The 18,728-nt window shown below is 50.3% G+C and overlaps 2 protein-coding genes across 2 annotated transcripts; both read left to right on the forward strand.

Annotated features, from left to right (window-relative positions):
- Nucleotides 1-6,698: 6,698 nt before the first annotated feature.
- Nucleotides 6,699-9,171, forward strand: LOC308227841 (homeobox protein HMX1-like; the record flags this gene model as incomplete). The annotated part of the gene is made up of 2 exons (XM_080630728.1): nucleotides 6,699-6,960; nucleotides 8,594-9,171. The coding sequence occupies 2 exons, from the start codon at nucleotides 6,699-6,701 to the stop codon at nucleotides 9,169-9,171; spliced, it is 840 nt and encodes a 279-aa protein (XP_080486854.1).
- A 7,869-nt stretch (nucleotides 9,172-17,040) lies between these two features.
- On the forward strand, nucleotides 17,041-18,337 carry LOC308229049 (homeobox protein HMX2-like; the record flags this gene model as incomplete). The annotated part of the gene is made up of 2 exons (XM_080632819.1): nucleotides 17,041-17,239; nucleotides 17,751-18,337. 2 exons carry the CDS (start codon nucleotides 17,041-17,043, stop codon nucleotides 18,335-18,337), a joined length of 786 nt encoding a protein of 261 aa, XP_080488945.1.
- Nucleotides 18,338-18,728: the final 391 nt, after the last annotated feature.

The following is an 18,728-nucleotide window of genomic DNA, read 5'->3' on the forward strand; positions in this document are numbered from 1 at the left end:
TAAAGGCATTTCAACACTACTTTCATGCAAATGTAATTCTTGTATATCATAATAAAGATATTCATATGTATGTAACTGTATATATCTCCAGATATCTATCTACACATATGCTGGAGCATTGCAAAACCATTTATAATGCATTGCAGAACCATTTGAAAATTACATTCATCCCAAGATTTTAATGACTCACATTAACTGCTCATAGATTTATATAAATTATTTCTGCACTGACTAAAATAAAATCATGCTTTTACATTTGTATATAAATCATTAGTGACAGAGGGTTGGGAGGTGGAATTTATATCCCTCACTCAAACAGGATTTGCCGAAGTATAATTTTCACATGACAGTGAAAAATATTTGATCTAATGGCAGTTTTAAAGCTTGATATCTTGTCCTCTTTTATGATAAATAAATTACGAGTCAGTGGAAATGAGATGCTGGTTTTTATCTATGCAGAGCTCACTTGCTTCTCATTAATGTAACTCACAAATATAGGTGATTTTTTAATATAATAAAGCTCCATGTAATTTTTACAAGTTTTCTTGAACTTTTCTCTCATAATGCACACAGTTTGAATCATTTTACTATCAAAGTACAAAAGCTAGTATAATTCTTACCCCAATATTATTTCGGGGCTAACTTTGATCTATGCATCAATTTTCCTTTTACACGACTGTAAAAATACAAAGGATGTTTTGTACTGGAAGTTCTTAATACTTTCTTTGATTGAATTTGGCCCTGTCCTGGAATTAATCTAAAACTCCTGAGTCAACCAGAATTAAGAGGGTATGAGGTTTTTACTAAGTGTACTAAGCTCCAACTGTTTTAGAAGTTTGATCTAAGAATCCGATGTACCAACACATGCAAAATATCGTTACACTCCTTGACAATGATTTAGTGCTCCCCTGAAAGAATTCAAGATTGGATGAGGGAAGGAAACAGCATCTTGATAAAACTTTAATTTGGAATCCTTAACTTCATGTTCTGGCAGAATATCTTCAGGTTCGAATTGTAGGTACATATAGACTGGAGATAAAATCTATCTTCCTAATTAAAAAATAGTTCGATTTTCTTATCTTACATAACACAAAAAATCAACTGCTAAACGCTATTTAAGCAGTTATATTCTGTTGTGATAGTGCAATATATTTTTTCCCTAGATTTTTTTTTGTTTTAGACAAAATCAAGAGTTGTGTGCAGTGTTTCATTTCAGGAGAACTTCATTTTCTGAGGGAAAATAATTCCAAAATTCCTATGGATAATAGGTTAATATTCAACTCTGAAAAATCACTGGTTTTTACTGTCTCTCCATATTTTCCAACTTGATTGTTGACAGAAAAAAATATCCATGGTTAGGCCTGGTAAGGATCTCTTTCCATAATGCCCTTTTGTCTGTTTAAAAATAATAAAAGCTTTATTGGCACCTATTTCACATGACCTCCAAAATTCTCCTGTGGCTGACCCTAACCAGTACCAATAAAACCACACATTCTCTCACTGTACATACAAAAACCCCCTCCACAATCATGTTAAAATTGTGTAAGGAAATCAATGCCAAAGACCTTTCTGGAATAGTCACTTTAAAACAGGAGTGTATTGTAATTGTTAGCTCATTTCAGTGGGGACTACCTTTTCTTAAACATATAATTTGATTTGCTGATGATCCATCTCCAGTCACACAATTTATAAGTATTTCTGAAAGGGCTCTGGAATTTTAACTCACTGGAATAGGTATTCCCCAAAATCTTTCTCAAAGTGTTTAATTCATTAATATATTCACATACCCAAGGATATTCCTCAGTTTCGTAATTTATCATGGGTTTAAATACCCCTCACTTAGCAAGGAAACAGCACTTAGGGGTGCGATTCATGCTCCCAATTGTATGACACGTATAACAAGCAATAAACAAGCATAACGGACAGTTAGGACACGCTACAGGCTGGAAGTTTCCATCCAAAGCACTTAGTGACTATCTGTGAATAATGAATACATCCATGGGAATCAGCGTGCAGCGTCCTTGAAAGGGAAAAAAGTTCTCTGCCAGTATCACTGGTGGTGAAGAATAGAGTAGGGTTGTGTTTATAGAGATAATTTACTGGGGAAAAAACCCAAACAAACAAACAACCCCAAACCATAGTTATCAGTTTCTGTTTTGCCATCCTTGGGGACCTGTCAAATTTGCTGCAAATTTAAAAATGTATTACACGAAGTTTTGCTGCATTCAAATGCTATCTAACCCATATTTGAAGTGGCTTAGGGCTTTCTACCTGAAGAAAAAAGTGGTTCCCACTGCCGTGTTGCCCTTGTCCTTTGCAGGTTCCCTGCAGGAAAGGCCACCCAAAATGGGGTACCCCCATAAGATAGGCAGAGACCCTCACCGAGGCTGGAAGTAGGTGCTGTGCGGGACATCCTCTGAAACGTCCCCTCCTCCTGTCCCAGGGGGATGTGTCTACCCTACCCCGGGTCCTGCCCTGCGACTTTCTGAGGGCAGCGGACCCCTAGCAGAGACCTGGCAAGTTCCATGCAGGGATGAGAGGAGCCCCGGCGGGAGAGGTTTGGGCGGCTGCTCCGGGAGCTGAGCGGACCCTTTCACCCAGCCCTCCCCGCGAGGAGAAGGAAGATGTTACACAGAGGTTTAAAGGATTTGAAATATCTTCTTGCTGATTTTTTTATGTTCGTTTTTTCAGTAGGTACCAAACCGTCCCACCGCCACCTTTGCTCCTCTGAAGGAGCCTTGGACCCCAAACCCAAACGCAGCTTTGCATCTGCTTTGCATCTGGCTCCCGACTGTTTACTGAAGATGAGAATACGGTCTTTACATGGTTTATTTTTACAACTAAACCGAACCTGGCTGAAAATTTGGTTTTATTTACAAGTATATACATAAATATCTATATATCTCAAAATATCAACCAGTGGCAGATGATGGCCAAGAATTTCCTTACCCGCAGCGCTGTCGTGGGATCTTTTAGAAGGGTGGCAGGAACTGAGTGATCTGTTCGGGACCGTTGTTTCCTTGTGGAGAGGGGAGAGGCGATTCCCCTGCCCAGAGCCCCCCCGCTGCCCATTGCAAGAGGGGTTAAACGCGTCCCGCAGAGATGAGGCTCCCAGAGCCTGGGGGCCCGTCGGTGCGGAGGAGCAGAGGTTAGGCACAGAGCGCTCAAGCCCGTCTTTCATTTCGCTTCCAGTTTACGACACATCGAGGCAGTGCTGGTGAGGGGGGAGCCAGGGGAGACATCAGACACCAGCAGGGTAATTGCATTCACATTGCAGGCTTGCCTGCTCCGTGCGGGAGGTGTGAGAACAGCTGCGGGAGCAGCCGGCCCGGCTTCACCGCAGCTCTTGTCACACCCACGGACACGTTTTCGGCCCTCAGTCTGCTGATTCCCCCCGGAGCCCGGCCCCAAATCCCCATCCCGTGCCATGCACCTTCGCTGAGCAAACACTGCCAAGGGCTCGGGAGGCGTCGGAGGTGGTGAGGTGGGCTATCCCACGGGCATCCCAGGCCAGTGGTCGACACAGTCTGGGAGCCAGAGCTGCTCAGCGGGAAAGACCCCATCAGCAGCTCCCCGGAGCTCCAGCCCCTCCCAGATTTGGCCGGATCTAGAGGTGTCTATAGAGCTTCGGATAAAAACATATATCCGGAAAAGAAACAGAACCTGAGACGGGAAAAAAAAAGGGGCCCGCAACCCTCAGTCTAAATCTGGTGTCAAAACCACCGTTGCTCCTTTTTGACCCGCGGAAGCAGGCAGGAGCTGGATGCCCACCGAAAGCCTCTCCACTCAACTGCCTGCAAAAAGCAGAGGTTTCCCATGCCGCAAAGAGGCGGCTGTGGGAAAGAAGGCGGTGGGGGAAGGAGAGGTCCTGCCGGAACGGCCCAAGCCCGGCTGGGGATGCCCTGGGGGGGTTGGCGATGTCCTCGGCGCAAGGAACTCCCCCAAGCAGCTTTACTGCCTGGTAAGTGACACCAAAAGGAGTTAGGACAGGAGCCAGGGGTGTATTTCTGACACTGAATTAGGAAAATACCATCCCCGGCTGCTTTTTCTGCTCCCTACACGGAGCACTGCTGGGTGGTGGTGGGGAGACACCCAGTAAACAAGCTCCCTGTTCCTCCTCCTCCTCACAGAGAGTAATAAGTGTTAGTGTCAAGTCACTGTAACAATGTAAAAGGCACGTTATGTTTATAACTACAAGCTTTAAATAATATCCCGTGCACGCGAACATGTACGTACATGTATTTGCAGGTATAGAATTATCCTGATTTGGCGTTTCAGAAATATGCCTGAGTGTACATGACTTTGCACAAACACTGTTTTGCATTACTGCACCCAGACAGTTATACGTTATCCTAAAGAAATACCGAGAAAGAAAAACAAGAGCAAATTTACTTTTATTGATTTTATTATACTATTTCTAAGTGTAAAGCAAAAAATATGACATAAGTTGAATGCCCACACTATAAGAACGCTTTATAAAACATGGGTATGGAATACACACGTATCACTTGCACATTGCATATAGAATGTATGGAAGTAACCAGGGTCCACGTTTTCCCCTTTATTCCGGAAAGCCCGTATCTATTTTATGAGTCTGTCAGTCAAACAGAGTTGATGGTTTATGGATGCTGAAGACATCTCGGTCAAACTCGTATTTCCTACCCAGCAACACGCACCAAGGTGCGCAGAGCATGAAAGCGATGTTTGTTAACACCGCTCCTGTGCAACAAGTGACAAATGCCCTTCCCCTCCGTTTGCAACTCACCGGACTACCGTAGGGCTCTTCCCAGGTAAGACCGAAAGCCAAAACATGCCGCCCTATACTCCTGCTTTTCCAGAGTCCCTTTCGGAGCTCTGTTTACACCTTTCTCGAGTCTTTGGAAGTGGAATTATTCCTGTTCCCTCTACTTATTTATTTACATATACATATTTAAAATGTCTTTTTTTCCTCCCTTTCCTAAATAGGCCCTGACCTCAGAGGTCCCCACTGCCAATCGGCAAAGGAAACGACCACTTCGCACCGGGGGCACCGGCTCCGCACCGGGCTGCGCCCTGGCCCCACCGGACACTCCCGCTAGGCAGCAAGTACCCTCGCTCCAGAGGGAAAGGGGAGGTGGGGCTTGGGAAAAAGGTGTTTCCCCAGGAGTTCCATAAAGGGGAACAGGTAAGGGTATCCCGGCAGAGGAGGAAGAGCAGGGCGGGAGGAAAAAGCTGACCTGCAAACGGACATCGCAATGACATCTGTGTACTCACCCAAACCTCTACGGGTCTTCGGCGTGCACTCTGGATCCACTCGCCCCTCTACAAACCTGACTTGCCTGGTCCCAAGGAAAAAGGCAGAGGAGAACTCTCCTGCTCCAGCGCCCTGCAGCGAGGGGGAGATTTGTGGGATTGCTGGGGGTGCCTGTGTCGAGGCGGGCGGATCCAGAAGTCTCGGGAAAAGGGGACAGGCAGAGAGCGGCTTTTGGCTTTTCGTGAGGTAGAATTACAGTAGAAATAATAATAAAAAAGGTGGGGATTCGGAGAGGTAACACCAGAAACCTTGGGCTCGGTGCTGGAGCGGGCAGTGCAGAGCCGCTGCCTCCTGCCCGGGCTTAGTGAACGGACCCGGCTTCGATGGGAGGGGCTGGCTCTTTTAGAATAAACTATACAGGCATAATATACACATATATAAGAAAGTACATATATATGTATATATATGCATATATATAAAGTAGAAGGTTAAATGTCACCAACCGGGCCTCGGGATACGCTGTAGCCGAGATTTCCCCTCCCTCCTGGACCGGACACCCTCCCCTCCACCGGCGGGACAGTCCGCGGCCGCGGATACTCCTGCTCCATTGACCTCCCTCCCCAGGTTCAAGAGCCTCAACCCAGGGTCTCTGGGCGGAGGGAAACACACCGCTCAGCAGCGGCGGCTGCCGGGTTCTGCGAGCGGCGGAGGGCGCATCTCCCCCGTCCATCGCCGCCGCCGCGAACATGGAAGCGCTTGGCAGGGGGTGGCAGAGGGGATCATTATTATTAATGATATTAATATAACGGCGGTGTCCGCGGCGCGGATTGGCCAGCTGGGCTGCTCGCTGAGCCTTCTACAGCCAATGGAAGAGCCAGAACGTGGAGCGGCCGAGCCTTCCCTTTACTCCCCCCTAAACACTGCCGCCCTTCCCGGCTCCGGGATTTGCTCCCTAATTGACCTAAATAAGGAGCTCGTGAGTGACAGCCCCACGGCGGCGCGCGCACCCCCCGCACCGCACACGCACACTCACCCTCACACTCTCACGCATCGGTCCCGCCGCGCTCCGCGCATCCCCCGCGCACCCCCCCACCCTTGGCCTCGGTGCTCCGCCCATCCCAGGATTCCCCCTCTCGCGCCCAGCGTTTAACTCGCGTGACATTTTTATTTCGTTATTAGCGTTTTCGCGCAGAATCTGGCGCCTCCGATGGGTTGTCGGGCTGCTTTTTCTTTTTTTTTCCTTCCCCGTTCCCTTCCCCTCCTCCCCCTCCCCCCTCCCCTCCTAGCTTGCAGGAAATGATGGCAAACCGCGATCTGAAATGATTACTCCGGAAAAAAAACCTTTTATACCAGGAGAGCATCCACGGGGCTAGGCAGAGGCGGGAGACGGCGGCTGGGCAGCGGCGCGCCGAGGAGCCAGCCGCCGGCTGAGACGGGACCCCCCCTCCCGCACTCCTCTCCTACCATGCCGGACGAAGCCACGGAAAACGCCGGCTCCACCTCCGCCCGCGTCTCGTCCTTCTTCATCGAGGACCTACTGGGCACAGAGAGCGCGGCGGGCCGCGGGGCTCGGCGGGCGGCTGCGGGCGGTGGTCCCCGCGGAGCTCCGCGCTGCGGGCCGCGCTCCCCGCTCCGCCTCGGCGCCCCGGGCTGCCCCCTCCGTGACGCCGCCGTCGGCTGGTACCGCCGAGCGCACGCCGCGTTCCTGGGCTGCGCCAGCCCCGACAGTAAGCCGCCTTTTCCTACCCTTGATGGCCAGGCCCGGTTGGGGATGGGGAGGGGATGTCTCTTCTCCCCCGAGGTGTCCAGTCCCGCTGCCCCCTCCCCCGCCCCGCTGGCAGGCGCGGAGTAGGATGCGTGGAAAGTCCGCAGCCCTCGCCCTGGCTCTGCGGGCAAATCTCCGGAAACGCTCCTTGTGTGTGCGGTACCTGGAGCCTCCGCCCAGCCGCCCAAAATATAAACAGTGGTCGTGTGCTGGCTCAGGGGGTTTCTTTTCTCCCCTCCATCTCTTTTTCTTTCTTATTTTTTTAAGAGAAGTGTCTGTTTAGTTTTTATATATATATATATATGTATGTATTGTATATATATTGATTTTTTGGTGCCACATCACGCCAAAAAGATGTGGAACAGGAATTTGGGCAGCCAGGGGAGCCGTCGGGCTTGGCCCTGCGCTGCCCTCCTCCATCAGAGCGGCTGGGGCAGGGGCAGGCTGCGGGAACCCCGCTGGAAAGGGAGCTGGAGGAAGATCCTGGGCTCGGGGGGCAAAATTAGCATCTGAAAAAGTTTATGGGCTGCCATCGGCTGGTTATTTTTATCCTGATAGAAAAAATATTACCCTTCCACGCGTCTCTATGATCCTGTACGAGCCTTTAGGGTTCTCAGGATTGCTCAATAAGGAAAAGAGGCGTGATTTGTAATCCAGTAAATTTGTTTTCACAGATATAGGTTTATTAATATTTTTAATTTCTCTCAAAGCTACATCTAGAAACAGAAATCTATTCTAGAAACAGCTGCTTTAACTTTTTGCCTTTTTTTTTTTTTTCCTGTTATGATTTTCTCTTGTTCTAGAAAGAATAGGATTTTTTATCTCCTTTGAAATTGCAAATGGAGAGCGCAATGCTGGAAATTCCTCAGGGAGGCAACGTCCCGGTATTAGAGTATCTGACCCGATCATTTGGTTTATCAAGTTCAGAATAACGTGAAGGGAAAATACTTCTTTTTAACCTCTCTTTATATACACACATGTTCTCCTATACTTGCCCCTTCTACACACAGCAATATACTTATGTATGTACGTGTAAGTATATGGGTGTACACATGTGCGTGAATATATTTATGCCATATCTGTGTGTAAATATATACATGCGTGTATATAAATTAAAGCTCATGTGTATTCATATGTGTACATACAGATATAAAAAGTACATACATCTATTTAGATAATGTGTGTATGTACATACTTCTCTGAATATATACGTGTGTGTATATATACACACGTACACTTGTATTTTGTGTAGCAAACATGTACTCAGATCCGAGTGAAAATACATGCATACACTTTGCAGTGTCTACACATACGCACATATGGGAGTGTGTACATAGCTGAGGATACGTATACATACATGAAACACCATCTAGGTGTTTCTATGTAAGTATGTAGGCTCGTGTGTGTACACAAACACTCGAGGGGTTATCCCAGGAGAAGCAGCAGCGGTAAGATCCCTTGCCGGCGGGCCGGCCCCGGCCCCGCTTTCTCCGCAGCCGCGCTGGTGAGCGGGGTAGGGGCCGGGCGATGCTCTCCCTCTCCCCCCGCTGCCCGGAGCAGCAGCTCCACCTCTTACTCTCTGTCTTTCTCCTCAGCCAGCGACCGGGACTCTCCTGAGCTACCCGAAGAACCGGCAGAGCGGGCGAGCAGAGGCGGACGGGCGGCGGTGCGGGGCCCGGCGGGAGGACAGCCGGGCCTGAGCGGCCGCGAAGAGGAGGAGGAGGAGCGCGGAGAGGAGCCGGGAGAGCCGGAGCAACGCGCCGCCGGGCGCAAGAAGAAGACGCGCACGGTGTTCAGCCGCAGCCAGGTCTTCCAGCTAGAGTCCACCTTCGACGTGAAGCGCTACCTGAGCAGCTCGGAACGGGCTGGGCTAGCGGCCTCGCTGCACCTCACCGAGACCCAGGTGAAGATCTGGTTCCAGAACCGCCGTAACAAGTGGAAGCGGCAACTGGCCGCCGACCTGGAGGCGGCCAACCTCTCCCACGCCGCCCAAAGGATAGTGCGGGTCCCCATTTTGTACCACGAGAACTCGCCGGCGAGCGCCTTGGGCTTTCCCCTGCCCCATATGTCGCCCCCCTTGGTGGGCTTCTCCAGCGGCGTCAGCTACCCCCTGGGCACCTTCCCCGCCGCCTCCATTCCGTTCTTACGATCGCAGATGACAGGACTCGTTTGAGAGCCCACCTGTGACCGTCTCCCCCTCCCCCGGCTCTCAGCTCCACCCCTATTCCACCCCGGAATTTTCATTCCCCACTCACACCTTTCCCGATTTTCTGGTTTTTTTTGATTTTCTTTTTCTTTCTTTTTTTTTCTTTTTTTCTTTTTTCTTTTTTTTTTTTTTTTAACGTGCAATAAACTTACTTTTGGAATAAACTCGGAGCGACTCGCAGCAGCCAGAGGAAACAGAAACGACTACGAGGACCAAGCCATGAACCGGGAGCGACTCCGCGGGGCTTTCCCTGCTGCGCATCCAAAGAAAATGCAGCCCCGTGGCAGCGGTCAAGCCCTCCCCGCCGCCTCAGCCCCGGGCTGATACCGACCGGCGTTTTCCGTGTGGCCCGCAGTCCCCTAAACTCTTCCTCCCCGCTTTCCGCAGAGCTGCCGAGCCTGAGACGAATGTAGGGATCGGCCGGGGACCCAGGGACGGCGAAGTTCGCCTTTCTCCCCTCTAAGCGACCTTCCTCAGGTCCTCCTCTGCCCAAGGCCAGCGCTCCTGCAGGGAAGCCTTTCCTTGTCCCCGGCGCCCTGGCTGCTCGCTCCGTGCAGAGCGGGGACTCAGCGGATCTGCCTCCAGCAGCTTCTCCAGGGCCCTTTGTTTTAGCTACTTAATCCGTACAGAGCATCCCCCCTTTCCATTGTTACTCTGATTTTCACCCGATCGATACCCCAGCATGTGCTAATGCCCCCTGCTTCTTCCCGCTGGAGGCTTTTTGATTTGAAACAACTTGAAGGCAAATTGTTGGAATGAATTCGATGAAGCCCGAGCTGTGAGGATTTGATTTCTTTGTCTTAGTTTATATTTCCCTTTCAAACTATCGGCTAAAATACACGGTTAAAACATATATACACGTATAATTCAACATACTGTATTTTACCAGTGGGTTTGCCACATTTCCGACTCCTGAGGAGGCTGAAGGAAGCGCACCTCGGCTTGTCCGTCTCTTAACGGTTTGTGTAATCGATTAATAGTTCGCGCTGGTAATTAAAAAGGAAGGAAAGAAAAATAATCAGGTGGGGATAGACTGGGGAGCTGTATGGCTAGTTATGCAAGCTAACCTGTAATGTGATATTATATGAAGTATTAAGCATGCCACTCTATTTTGTTTCCTTTAATAATTGTTTCGTTTCCCCCTCTCTACCCCACTGCTAAAATGAATATCCGATCCATCATTGTTTATAAAGGCTTGAATTTCATTTTCCAAATATTAAGGGGGAAATGACCTTATAAAATACAGCTTTGGTGGAAGGTCAAGCTTTGATCCTGCGTTTTAGGGCATAATCAGGTGTAATTGAAGCGACCAGCTCGGAGCACTCGGCGTCCCCGCAGGGAGAGCTGGGTGCTGGATCTACCGGGGTACATGAGGGCGGACCTGCCTCCAGTGAAAGAAAAGCGTCTAATCTTTGCTGTTTCCTACGCTTGACATTGTATTTGGAGCAATCTCACGGTTTTTTTGGTATGAAATAGATCGTCGAGATGCAGTGGAGCTTCAGCTTTGATACGAAACCTGAGCAGAACGGGCAGGGGCGGATTACAACATCTCCAACGTCTCCTTCCCCCTCCCTCCCTTTTTTTTTCCTCTTTTTTTTCCTTTTTTCCTCTTTGGCCTGAAACGCGGCTCTGGACATCAGTCTCCACAGCTAATTAAGGATGCCGGAAGCCCCAGAAGCACTCGAGAATGAAATATATCTAGATATGCCGGGTTCCTGAGAAAAATGCTAACTTGCCGGGATGCTCGTTTCGATTTGAGCCGCGTTTCTGGAAGTTGTTGTTTTGGGGGCTTTAATTGTTTTTATTTTCCCAACTACTACGAAATCCTCGTCTCACTCCGGGAGATCTTCGCCAGCTCTTTTCTTTGCATATCCCCGCTTTCGGGGCGAGTCCTTCTCCAGCCCGGCCCTGAGTGGTGTAAGAAGGACTGGGACGCGGCGGGGCTGGGGGTGACGGGGCCCCGGGAGGGCTTCAGCCTTTCTACGCGCAGAGGAGAGGACCCGGGGCGATATTTTTCTCGGGGCTCAACCCTTTGACTCGATACCCTTCACAGTCTGGCTGCCCCTGGGAGAAAGCTGCTAGAGCGTTTCCCAAGTCATATCCAGCTCCCCAAATCCCCCAGCATTACCTACTGGAACAAAATCCTGACTCACTACAGTCATATCAGAGTAGATTGTAATGCAACGCGAAACTTAACATGCCTGCCACTCTCCACATGCCTTTTCTTTGGAGTAACATATGAGATTATTATACTTCTGATTCTACTAAATATTCTTTTCTTGGAGTTAAGGAACTGGCAGGGCTCAATGATCAATCGGATTTTTAAAATGTGTTTTGACATTAGTTTGTTTTTTAAAGACGTTCTGATTATACCAATAAACAGATTTTTTTCATACACTGTACTTGTAACTTATGATCATAGTAAAATATTAAAAGGTGCAAGACATGAATTCATCTAAGAAAAAGTGCTTACTTACGCCTTATTCTGTACCTGCAGAAAGTGCTTTGTGGTGGCTTATTAAAAGTATGTGCTGAAAGTAGAAGCATATACTCCTCAGGTTTCTTTACCTCGTAGGTTTTTTTAATGACACTTGTATCTGCTGGCAAGAAATTTCTGCAGGATGCAGAGGAACAGCCAGCAGCAGCCATAGTTCCTGAAGTATGTGTACTGACAATTTCAACAGGCAAAACCCCCCACCAAGTCCCAAGCCCCCTCCTCAAATCAGGACAACAGATTCCTGGCAGTTTTCTTCCCCTTGCATATTCTCTATCAAACAAATGAAAGAAATAAGAATCACACATTGTAATCCCTCTGCTCACAGAATGCTAGAAGAAAAATGTTGGCGGACTGTTAAGCTCGAAGTAGTTTCGCAAAGGCTGTTTGCGACATATAGAGACATACGTTGCTGCTTTATAGATCAAAGCAACCTCAGAATAGCTTTAAAATAAATCCAGTTACAGTACAGCTGTAATATTATTATGCAGCATAAATCCTTGTCTGTTGACATTTATTTAATGAATGTTGTTACAACAGCTTAGCTAGATGGCACTCCAGAGGCGAGGCAAAGGAGAACCTTGCCAGACTGCTCACAAAGATAACTTTTGTTTATGGGACGCTATTAAAAATAATTAGTGAAAAGGTTTATTTTCTTTTCATTTTAAGCAAAGCAAACGAAAATCAAACTCGGGTCCGAACTGAACTTCTGGAATAAACTCCTGGTGTAGATGCCGTAAGATGTTACTATTAATTACACTTTAAATGAAAATAATCGATATGCTGCAAAGCACCTTGTTAAATGGCTACTTTGCAAATGGTATATTGCTCACCGGCTTAAGCTGGCCTATAACTTTTCTCGTAGACACGGGTCTAAAATATTCATGCAAATCAATACTTGATAAATCTCATAGGTGCGCGCTGGCTCCACTGTTGAACAATTTATTTGGATCGATGCCTCCCCCCTTTCTCTTATGCTACATTACCTTGGGGCAGCCTGGCTCTGCCCCCGCCCGGCTCTCGCCATCGATCGGGAGAGACTCGCTCCAGGCTTCGGCGGGCTCGCAGCATTTAGTGTTCTCAGTCAAATAAGATCCAGGCAATTCTCGTACATTTCCTGTCCCATTGCCGATGAATATAACTTTGTGGCGGGTGTCTTAATGTTTCATTTACCTGCCTTGATTTTCTCAACTCTTCTTAAGGATCCTACGTTATAATTTCTATGTGGTGAGATACAGGAATGTCAAAAAAAGATATTAATGGAAATCTAGATGTGCAACTAAAAATTTTTTTCTTTTCCTTTTTTCTTTTCTTTTCTTTTCTTTTCTTTTCTTTTCTTTTCTTTTCTTTTCTTTTCTTTTCTTTTCTTTTCTTTTCTTTTCTTTTCTTTTCTTTTCTTCTCTTCTTTTCCTTTTTCTTTTCTTTTTCTTTTTCTTTTTCTTTTTCTTTTTCTTTTTCTTTTTCTTTTTCTTTTTCTTTTTCTTTCTCTTTTTTCTTTTTCTTTTTCTCTTTCTTTTTCCTTTCCTTTTTTTCTTTTTTTTTTTCCTCTTTCCTCTCCTCTCTTCTCCTCTCCCTTCCCTTTAAGCAACTCACATCTACTGAAAAGCCGAGAATTAGTAACTTTATTCGCAAATCCCCTTTAGGATTTTTCCCGCACGTCTCTGGTGTCGAGCACAGGGGTTACATGGAGGCGATTTGGCCGAGGACTTTGACCTGCCCTCAGAGGGGAACAGAAGGTTTCGGGCAGGGACGCTCTCTCCTAGGGTCACCTCACAGGCTCTGTCCCGCACCTCTGGGTGGAAGGGTTCAGCTTAGTGCACCCAACTCCCTGAAAAGCCTGTTTGTGTGCGACATTTGTAACTGCCTTCTTCCGGGTCCGAGGGAGAGCTGCTTTCCCCTCTGTGAAACCCTTTTCTCTTCCCCCGATGCCCGACGACAGATGTCCCCTCTGTCCTGACTGGCGCCAGGAGGGGACGACAGCCAGGAGAGGACCACACCATAGCAATAGGCTATATCCAGCTAATGGCGAACTCCCAAATCAGGTTTGTTTCAGGGATCAAAGCCATTTGATTATCTTCATGAACTTTTCAGACAGCGCTTCTGTTCTGGGCCCACCTGCCGGAAGAGCCGAGAGGAAGGCGCAAAGACCGGAGTCTTGCTTGCAAAGGGATCTGAGATCCGGAAAGGGCCCATGTTACCCTCGAGTAAATAGAGGGATAAACCAAGCTCGGTTCCGTAAGCCAAGCGAGCCCGGACTCTTTGGCGTTTCTGGGGAATCTAATCAGATTTCATTTCCATCAGATTTAGATTTGGAACAGGAAACTTTCTGTGCTCTGAGCTAAAATGGAAATGAAGATACGTCTGCTGGGTGATTTCTGGTAAAAAGCTTTTCCTAGGTAAAAGGTTTCCACTCAGCATGATATTAGCTTCTAATATAGGAATACATTATTCAGAGAAAAAGGGTCGCTTTTCCTGTGCTGCTGCTCCGCGGTACCGGCCTCCATGTCGTGACATGTCCCAGGCGACAAGATTCCACCCGGATAAAATACAAATGAAACGCGGGATTAAAAAGTACCAGTGTCGGGAAATGCGCACGCATTGTAAGGAAAGTTGTTACTTTTAACCGACGGGGTTTCGGAATGTCCTCTTTGGGAGTGAACAGCGATCGTGCGCAGCAGTGTTGCGGGGGGGACCCCTCTCTGGCAGCGAGACCGCCCTTTCTGGTTCAACCAGTGCTCGGAGAGCCCAGGCAAAGCCGCCCTTGGCCGATCTGGGATGAACCATTCACCTGGCAAAACCTCTGGTTTCTGCCAAGGTCTCCCACTCCGTCGGACACCGTCAGTCCCCATCAGTTTTGGGACAAATGCAGCTCGGAGGAGTTGCTGGGGGTCTGGAGCGGACCCAAGAGGGGAGACACCCTCCGTAGGGGTGCACTTTGTAGGCGGTTGGTTGGTTGGGTGTTGCAAGATACGCTGGGCTGGGGCTGTCAGGTAAACATGCGAAGCCAGGTCCTTAAACCCTTCCTCAAGATAAGGAAGGACACTAGGGGAGGGCATGAGGAGCCCGGTACGGGTCTGGCTTGTAGGACTTGCTGCAGGGGGTACCCCGGAGGCTACTCTTGTTGACACTGAATTGATTTGATCTTTCCCCAGTGGCTGGGGAGACCAGGACTGTAGGGTGTTTCCTCGCTGGGCAGGGTTTGTCAGGAAACACAAAACTGAATTTGTACAGCGGCCAAATGGGGCTAGGAAAGGAGAGCAGCCTTTCCTGGCGGACTGTTAGAGAACGGAGTCTCCAAGTGCTGGGCTAGGACTGTTCAGGGTGTGGAGTGGGCTACGGTGAAAAAATTGGGCGTTGAAACTTATGTCTTCTTCAATTTCCTTCTTATTTTCTGCCTTCTTCAAGTTTTCATTTTTCTTCCAAGAAAATGTCTTCTAGGAAAACACACTGAGTCAATGCTTTGGATTTTTTAAAAGATGGATTTCTGCTAGACTTAAAGGGAAACGGCTTGCAGCAAGAAGAGATGTGGGCACCTGGGACGTGCTCCGCCCCAAAACAGCGGGAGAGGAGGCCTAGACAGGAGCGCAAGGCAAAGACCGACCCTACCTGGCACCCAAGTGCCCCAAATTATACCATCTCACATGGAATTTCCTAACTCATATTTCCAGCTCCTTCTTCACATTTTGTACCACAGTTCCCCGTCCCTTCCCTCGCCCTGTCGCTTTCTCTATTTTTTTTTTTTTTTGCTCCATCAGAACCACCAGTACAGGAGATTGTAACAAGTTCAGGCCTTTGGCCAATAATCGTGTCAATGGAAGACATATATATATATATACATATATATATATATACATACACACACATATTCCACCTGGTGGAAACCGTACAGCTTTCCAGAAGATGGCTGCACTAACATCTGAGTGCACTTATAAAGTGAAACAAATTTCGTGAAAAAGAGCTGAAACCCTCTTTCTCATGTACCAGCGCGTTGAAGATTAACGCCTTAAGATGCCCTGATTTTAGCTAGCAGAATCTCTGGCATCACAATATTTAAGAGCCTGTCAGCACTTCTATTGTCAACTGTTTTTCAAGGGCTTCTCGCTTGCCCTCAGCAGTTTTCGTAGTGGAAACCTCGAGAATAGGACTAAAAGGCCTCTTAAAAGTCGGTTGGAAACATTTTCCTGTCTTTACACATGGTCGCAGGGAGGGAGGGGGTTCCCTGCGATCCAGAACGGATGGTAACTCTAGAGTCGCTGGATCTTGAGTCGTGCAAATGGGTTTTAAAACGTTCCAATGCTTATAAGTGATGAGGACAAAAAGTTCTCTGTTATACGGAGAAACAGACCCACCCTTCCCCAGGTCCCACAGGCGAACGCTTCTCCATCCCTCAAAGATATCCCGCAAGGTGCAACCCTCCTGCTCATTATCCCGTACCAAGTGCTGGGTCTCATGCAACTTTTAGCTTTTGAAAACTACAGAAGGGCTCTGTAGAGCCACGGTCGTGTGTACGTGTGTGGATTTCGGGGTGGTCTGACACCACGGGGTTCCTTGGAAGGAAAGCGGATTCCTTTCTTCTCAGGGAAACTGCATCCTCGGCTGAAGGTCTGCAGGTGGAAGGACCACAGGGAAGAGACTCAGGCTGTGTGAATTGCCCTTCCCAAGGGCCCCCCACCTCTTTACAATGGCATCATAATCTGCAGCAAATGCTCCCAGCAGATTGTCAGGGGTCGTGGAGATGCTGTACAAACACACGAAAGGGATTCGCCGGCTCCCAGCTTCCTTTTTCCCACTTTCTCTCTCTCACCGCCACCGCTGCTTTTCCTTGCCGCACTCCACCCCATCCTTACTCTCATTTCTAGTCCTCACCTCCATTCTTCTCCTTCCATCCAGAAATCTCCATCTTGCTATCCCACCTCCTCCTTGCCTTTCCCGTGGGCTCTCTTGGGCCTGACTCTGCCTTCCTTCTATCCCAACACTGACGGTCCTGGCAGGAGGGCAGCCAGCCCTGCCCTGCTCTGGCCGCCCTTTCGGGGCAAGAAAAGGGGCACCTCGGCTTGTTCCTCTCATTCCTCCCTTCCCGCTTCCCTTCAGCTCTTTCTGCTTTCCCCTCTTCGCTCCCTCTCTTCCTTGCCGCATGCTCAACCCCTCTCCCTCCCCTGCACCGCTCCCCCTGTCCTCAGCCCTTTGGCAGCCTCTAGCTCCCTCCCCTCCCTCCGCCGCCCCGACTCCTCCTCCCTTCCACCGCCCCAGCCTTCCCTCCGCCCCGGCTGCCGCTGCTGCCCTCCCGCCTCAGCCAGTCGTGCGACACGGCTCGGCACGGCTTGGCTGCCGCTCGGCACGCCATGGTGCAGCTCGGGGGCAGCCGCCCAGCCCCACCGCCGGTCCCGGCCGCTCCGCCGGCCTTCAGCATCGACAGTATCCTGCAGGTCGGACCCCCTCGCCCGGCCCGGCAGCACGGCAGAGCGCGCTGCGCGCTGCCGGAGGAGGAGGAAGAAGAGGGGCCTGCAGAGCAAGACTCCAGTAAAGGCTCCAGCAACTCGGGTACAGAACCGGCAGCCCGCCGCAGGCTGTCTCACACGTCGGGTCGCAGCCCGGCCTCTCAAGCGCGGCAGGGCTGGCACCGCGCACACGCAGCCACGCGCACTCACACACACGCAGCCTCGGTGTTCACGCAGCCGCCGGAGGAGGAACCGGGGCTCTGCGGACGGACAGGCGGAGATGGCACCGGCACACGCACCAACCTGCTCCCAGGGGCTTTTCTAGGGTGTTTTACCCGCTCCCGGCCTCCTTGGCTATTTGTCCCGTGTCCAGGAGCCCCTGACTTTGCATGCAGCTGGCAAAGAGATTTCCATAGATCCTTACTGAAGGCTCCTAAGCCTTCCTCTCCCCTTTGAAGTGGGGGGACGAGACCCAGCTCCCGGCAACACCCTGCCCTCCTTGCCCCACCTCACCCTTCGGCTCCATCCCCTCTCCCCAGCCCTCAGTCGGGCTGTGCATGTGGGGCGCGGGTGCGGGCGGAGGCGGGAGCTGATGCTGTGCTTTGTCGTTGCAGGCAGCGAGCCCCGCCAGCTCGGGGACGAAGGGACAAACCGCGGCCTCAGCCCGGAGGTGGAGGGTGGCGGCGGGATGGGCTCCCCGCTCCCCACAGAGGGGATGCACGGGGCCCCGCAGCCGTCACCGCGGGAGGCCGGGGTCTGCGGCGGGGAGAGCGGCAGGTCGCCAGCGGCGGGAGGCAGGAAGAAGACTCGGACCATCTTCTCCAAGAGCCAGGTCTTTCAGTTGGAGTCCACCTTCGACGTGAAGCGCTACCTGAGCAGCTCGGAGCGGGCCGGGCTGGCAGCCTCGCTGCACCTCACCGAGACCCAGGTGAAGATCTGGTTCCAGAACCGCCGCAACAAGCTCAAGAGACAGATGTCGGCCGAGCCCGAGGGCTCGAGCCTGGCTGAGCCCCCCGTGGAGCCGCCGTCCCCCGCCGCCACGGCTGCTCTCTCCTTCCCGGCCCTTTACAAGGACAGCCCCTTGCTCAGCCGTTGCTTGCTGCCGCTGCCCTTCCCCCTGCTTTACCCGGGAAGCGCCATCCCCTACCTCTGCCTTCCCGGGCCCGGCAAACACTTCAGCCTGGTGGACGGGGACGTATAGCCTCTCTCTAGGCCCCCGACTTTCCTCTTGATGGGGGCCGTCCCGGTGTTATTTATGCCCTCGCCGTGTCGGTGGGGTGTCCGCTTTGGCCACAGCCGGCGGCAGCCGTGCCTTGTCCCACGGGTGTTCGTGGGCTGCCGGCAAGTCGGTAAAGCCTGAAAAGGCGCTGCCAGCCCGCCCTGGTTCTTGCAGAGCTTTTTCTATGGTCAAGACGGAAGAGTAAACACGGAGCCACCAAAGAAACGGGGATGTGTTCTATCTCCCTCTCTCCCAAATTATCTCGTGCCTGTATTCCGGGGAGCTGACGTCCTGCTCAGACCACGGGATCGGTGTCCCCGAGGCTGCCCCAGCGCCGTGGCCACCTCTGTAGCGTGAGCCGAGTCACTTTTAA

The sequence above is a fragment of the Psittacula echo genome, assembly GCF_963264785.1.
Source record: "Psittacula echo genome assembly, chromosome: 1".
Classification (NCBI taxonomy): domain Eukaryota; kingdom Metazoa; phylum Chordata; class Aves; order Psittaciformes; family Psittacidae; genus Psittacula; species Psittacula echo.